This window comes from Galeopterus variegatus, unplaced genomic scaffold, assembly GCF_000696425.1.
Source record: "Galeopterus variegatus unplaced genomic scaffold, G_variegatus-3.0.2 Scaffold827, whole genome shotgun sequence".
Taxonomy (NCBI): Eukaryota; Metazoa; Chordata; class Mammalia; order Dermoptera; family Cynocephalidae; genus Galeopterus; species Galeopterus variegatus.
The window spans coordinates 53443-59689 of NW_007726938.1; the positions used below are offsets into that span (position 1 = coordinate 53443).

At 39.6% G+C, this 6247-nt stretch overlaps 1 protein-coding gene across 1 annotated transcript in view; it reads left to right on the forward strand.

The window, feature by feature from the left end:
* Positions 1-6247, forward strand: part of PPP4R1 (protein phosphatase 4, regulatory subunit 1) — a 46949-nt gene that overhangs the window by 29132 nt on the left and 11570 nt on the right. Inside the window, exons 10-12 of the mRNA XM_008572714.1 lie at positions 2034-2206; positions 3480-3575; positions 5833-6018. Coding sequence (XP_008570936.1) covers positions 2034-2206; positions 3480-3575; positions 5833-6018 — 455 coding nt within the window. The remainder of the gene's footprint in view (positions 1-2033; positions 2207-3479; positions 3576-5832; positions 6019-6247) is intronic.

The following is a 6247-nucleotide window of genomic DNA, read 5'->3' on the forward strand; positions in this document are numbered from 1 at the left end:
AAAAAAAAAAAAAAAAAAAAAGTTCCCGGAAAGTTTTTTTTTTCTTTTTTTTTTTTTTTCCCTTTTTCTCTTTTTTTTTTTTTTTACTGACTGGTAACGGGATCACAACCCTTGGTGTCACGCCTGTACCAGGGACCGGCAACGGGATCGCAACCCTCGGTGTTGCGCCCGCACTGTGCTCAGCCAGTGAGTGGGAACCGGTCTCCACATGGGATCCGAACCCTCAGCGGGAGCGCCGCAGCGCTCTCAAGCGGCACACTTTCCAGTGCGCCACCGGGCCGGCCCTACAATCAAGAGATTTCAATACAAATATCTTCTTGTGATTTAATCATTTCAGTTTCTACTTCAGCTGTTATACCTGCTGTGATTTAAATCTGTCATGTTGTTCTGTCTGTCCCCTCGCTCAGCCAGTGAGCGGGAACTGGTCTGTATGTGGGATCTGAACCCTCAGCGGGAGTGCAGCTGCGCTCCCAAGTGGCGCACTGTAGCAGTGCGCCACCGGGCTGGCCCACTTCTTAAATTCTTTATGGTAGTACTCTATATCCTGCTAAAATTTCAGCAGTAACTAAGCATATAATTCTACCTCATTCTCTGGCTGGAGAATTTAAGCATCAGGTTTCCTCATGAATCAGCACTAGGCTTTGTCTTCCTTGTATCAGTTTTCTGCAGAATAAGTTCATAGTGTAACTCATTTAAATTTTTATGAATATACAAACTTAAAGATAAGGATTAAAATGGACAAAATAAAGGATGATTTATGAAATCCACTTAGAAATAAATGACCTGTTGTAAAATGTCTTCTGTGAAAGGCTCTGATTTATTAGTTACTTCTCAGGGAACAGACTCACAGTGCTTTAGGGATCACACACACACATCCCATGTACTCTGTGTGGGACAAAACATTTTAACCTTTATACGTTGTATGGTCTACTTTGATTACTGTTTTGATTTGGTTGTGGAAACTCAAAAGATCCCAAAAGGGGGAAGCTAAAGTGATTAAAAGGATTAATTCTAATTGGAGCCGAATTTCTGAAAAGAATGAGAATACTCCACTAGACCTTTTTGTGACTGAACACCTCAGTTTACTTAATTTAGCAAATAATGACCTAATAGAATAGAACTTCGTTCTGTATGTTTCTTGCATCTCTGTTGCCAGGTATTTAATGTACTTCAACAAGGGAAATTTTATAAATGCTGCAGCATAATAATAGGTTATCTTAATAAAAATTACTGATTATTTTGTTTAAATAAATTTGAATTAAAATTTTTATATTTTGAACATCCAGGTGAATTGTTAACCTGGAGTAAATGCTAAGCAATATTTCTCGCTAAATGTCTAATTTATTTGGGGAGCAGGAAGAATGCTTTATCTTAATTTTGAATTACCTTTATAAGGAAGGTGTAAGTCAAAGCATAGGCAATGCTAATTGCCAGATTTAGGAAGCACTACTTGGTAAGTTGTCATTTTGGTTTGCTGCAAGCAAGACAAGCTAATTTGGGATTTCCATGTTTGGGTCAAGGCACTAATTTCATTTTCAAAAAGAACTAGAGAAAAATAAACTGGAATAAGATATGAGATGTTTAAATGAAACTGCAACAAAAATCTTTGTAATTATTGTTTTATGTTGGCAGGGTTTGTGTGACTGCTCTTCTGCTAAAATAGCTTAGTAAGTAAGCCTTGTCAGTTTGATTCATGCACTACCAAAACATAGTTAACTTATACTGAAATTGACTCCTTTTAATAAGTTGGAGGTACCTCCAGCAACTAGATAGCATTTCTCTTTTCATACTAACGCAGAATAATGTGCAGTAGTGGATAAACATTTTTAATCTCATGAAAGCGTATTAGTTTTCTTTTTCTCTTGAAGGACTAATGATTTACCACAGTAGGAGATTTTCTTTCAGCTTTTTGGTGGCAGTGTCAAAAAAATGTACATTCCATTGTAATATAATGTATAATGTAAATGGAGAAAAAACCTATGGGCGTATTGTAATCGGGTCACTTGCCTGTCTGTCCCTCCTTCCGCCTGCAGCACAAGTGGAGGTGCTGTCTGCAGCGCTGCGTGCTTCCTGCCTGCACGCTCATGAAGGAGCCGTCGGTGTAGAAGAGAGAAGTGACTTACAAGACGAATTGGATATAAGTGAGCTGCCAAACTGTAAAATAAATCAAGATGATTCTGTGCCTTTAATCAGCGATGCTGTCGAGGTATCAAACTCAGTAAAGTGTTTACCAAGTGAGACCAGTTTGAATCAGAACTCTTGTTGGGGAATAGTTTTAGCTGATGACTTTTCGTTAGTACGTTCCATTTGTTGCTGATTTTTCAGCTCTCCCTTTTGCATAAAGTAAAAATGATTGTTCTCACCACATCCTGTCCTTGTGACGTTAGTGTTATATTAAATGCCTGGAAAAGTAAATCCGAGTCCTGTCTATATGACCATTTTATTAGATTGAATGTTAATGTAGCTCACTGCAGTGAAATAGTCTTACTGGAAACAAAGCCCTTTATCAAGAATAATTAACTCTTCCCTTTTCTTTTTGGAGAGGTGCTTTGTTTCTGATCGGACCATTTCACTGCAGCAAGCAACACAGTATTCTGAGCAGAAGATCGGGACTTGAGGCCATGTTGCGGAGGGCCAGTGGCATTATCTGGACTCTGGAGTGTGAGGGTGGGTACTGTTACTAGCATTGTCTTCGCTGTGTACTTGTAGCTGTTCTGTATGATCCTGCCCTAATTTCCTGCTACATCCCCATCAGGCTGGTATTATTGGGTATCAGTATTTCTTACCCCTTTCTGATATAAACATGGAGAAGGCTGGGATGGAATGGTCACAGATCATAGTGTCTGGGAGGATAAGCTCAGGAAAGAGCGCCTGTGCACACACTGGTGAGAGGGTTCTCACAGCTGGAGTGTCTTTCTGTTTTGATTTTGTTAGAAGACAACTGGTATAGTTAGAACTCTGTACAATATCAGTGCTTTGGAATGAAGCCCTGACCATGTACTGGAGATTTGAATACTGTGATATATCTGCATTTTAGAAGATGTCTTTGTTTTTTGTTTGTTTAGGCTGTTAAAAAAATAGATATTTGTGAAATAAGATGTTAACAGCCAAAAGTAGAAATAGTAGAAGAAAAACTGCACGTGACACCCCATGGCTTCTAAAACAAGAACCTTGGTGGTACTATTTTATAAGCTAATTTGAAGTATTTGGACCATTTCAAATTTACTTTTTAATTACTTTTAGTTTTCTGGAATTCATTTTAATACATTTAGCATCCTGTTCAGCAAGTTTGATTTAAGGCAGAGGAAGTTCTTATGAGGTCTTAAGTATGTTTATGAACTTTTAAAAATATAAAGAATTTATATGTATTTATATCTCTTGGCAGTCTTGAAAGGTAAGTAAGTAACTTAGTAGGATAGTTTACGTGGAGAGAACTTACAGACAGGACAGCTCTTGAAGTAGATATTTTTTCCTAACAGAACATGGACTCCACCCTTCGCTATATCCATAACGATTCAGACTTGAGCACCAGTAGTAGTTTTAGCCCTGATGAGGAAAGGAGATCTAAAATACAAGTAAGTGACAAAAAATTCTTTTGTGTGTATGTTCTCAATTTCTTTTTTAAAGCCTGTTTCTGACCATACTTTTTTATGATGAGTGTTTTAAAAGTTGAGAATAGTGTCCTCCTTTCAGAGAGAATTCGGATAGTAAGCACAGACCATCCCCTCCTCACCCCTGTGACCCCATCTCTCAGAGCTACATGGATCACAGTTCTGTCATGTTCCTTCGTATATTTTGAGGGGTACGTGAACATACACATATGCCCCTTTTTATTTATTTATTTATTTTTATTTTTTGTGACCGGTAAGGGGATCGCAACCCTTGGTGTGGTGTCGCCCGCACCGTGCTCAGCCAGTGAGTGCACCGGCCAGCCCTATATAGGACCCAAACCCGTGGCGGGAGCGCTGCTGTGCTCCCAGCGCTGCACTCTCCCGAGTGAGCCACGGGGTTGGCCCCTTATGCCCCTTTTTATCTTTCAAAGACAAATAGGATCATCCCATCCTACCTGGCTCCTTCCTCATGCCTAAGTTACCAAGAATTATAAAATTCAACTGAATTTTAGAGACGAAAATTTGAAAAAAAAAATGGCTCAAAGCCGTTATATAATGCCACCCATAGCAACTTGTATTCCAATTTCAGAGGTTTTAAATGTGGGAAAATAGGCTTATTTGATCATATGCATATGATCATTGGAATTTGGTGTTTGTGCCTTGCTTTTTTCTCGTTTCTTTTATTTCTGTTTCTTTTTCTTCTTAAAGTGTATCTTGGAGATCTCTCCATATGGGCGCCCAGACAGGAGCACAGTGCTCACACACACCTCCTGTATTCCCACACGGGAAGGTGCCTGATGCACGTAATTCTGTAGACACCTCTAGTTGTAGTTTCATTTTGGTATCACAGACAGTGCTGCATTCATCATGATTTTCTACACACATTGTTTGCTTCTGGGACTATTTTATTATTAGAAGTAGATTTCCTGGGTCAAATGGTATATGTTCTTTATTTTTGTTTTATTTATTAAAAATGGAGTCAGTATTCATAGTGTTTTGAAAATTGCTTTTCCCCACTTATTGTAGACATTTTTACATCAATACCTATAGATCATCTCATTCTTTTAATGAGTTCATTTCAATTTCAATTTTTTATGTATAAGTTATAACTTTACATAGTTCAAAATTCATAAGATACAAAAAGGCTTTTGGCGGTGTTTCCTTCTCACATTCTCTCCTGCACCATCCATTTTGCTTCCTCAGAAGCAACTAGTTTTACTTTCTTTTATGTATTCTTCCAAAGCTCTATTACATATACGTGAGCAAGATTAGATATACGAGGTACCTCAAAAAGTTTGTGGGAAAATAGAATTTGAATACAAATCTTTCCATGAACTTTTTGAAAACCCCTCGTACATTCTTCTTTTCCTCACGTTTATACAAATGGTTGGATGTGTACACCTACATTTCCATCTAAAGAAGGCAGGATTTGGGGTTTTTTGGTTTTTTCCCCAACATATTGCCAATCGTGCATAGAGTACCTGTTTTACTACATTTACTAGATTACATCATACTTTATAATCTCTGCCTACATTGAAAGGTTCTAGCCTTGTTTTATATACTTTTTAAATTTAGGGCCGGCCCATGGTTCACTTAGGGGAGCGTGGTGCTGACAACACCAATCCAAGGGTTAAGATCCCTTTACCAGTCATCTTTAAAAAAAAAATAATAATAACAATAATAATAAAATAAGTTTAGTAAATAATTTTTTTTTTCCCCTTTTTTGTCTTTTTTCGTGTCCGGCAACGGATCGCAACCCTCAGTGTTGCGCCCGTACCGGACCGGGACCGGCAACGGGATCACAACCCTTGGTGCTGCGCCCGCACCTCGCTCAGCCAGTGAGCGGGAACCAGTCTGCATGTGGGATCCGAACCCTCGGTGGGAGCGCCGCCGTGCTCCCAAGCAGCGCACTGCAGCAGTGCACCACCGGGCCGGCCCTAGTAAATAATTTTAATTATCCTTTAAGCTGTTTTCTGTTTTAAGATCTTATTCATTGTTGTTCTGGAGTTGCTTTTATTTATTTATGTATGTTTCCCTTAGCATGTTTCCTTATCTCTTTTCAGTTATTAGATACCTGAAAATTTGACATTGGTTTTTCCCTATTATTTGAGCTGCTATGTTAAAACTCATATATTTAAAAATCATTTTGCCTAATGTATGTCTGACCCGCTCAGAGTGCATCTAACCTGCTCAGTCACTGTCATCTGTCTTTCTCCACTAGGATGTTGTACCTCAGGCGTTACTAGATCAGTATTTGTCTATGACTGATCCCTCTCGTGCACAGACAGTTGACACTGAAATTGCTAAGCACTGTGCATATAGCCTCCCCGGCGTGGCCCTGACCCTGGGCAGGCAGAATTGGCACTGCCTTAGAGAGACTTATGAGACTCTGGCGTCAGACATGCAGGTGAGTGAAGCAGTTACAGAACTCCCGGAGTGTGCGTGTGGAAGGCACAGTATTTGCCTTTCAGGATCTGAAGAATTTCTGTTCATGTTCCAGCATATACTTGGTGTTGAAAGAAATAATGTATGGAAGAGCTTAAAAGTAACACCAGAGAGGGCCGGCCCAGTGGCGCACTCGGTAGAGTGCGGCGCTTGGGAGTGTGGCGGCGCTCCCGCCGAGGGTTCGGATCCCG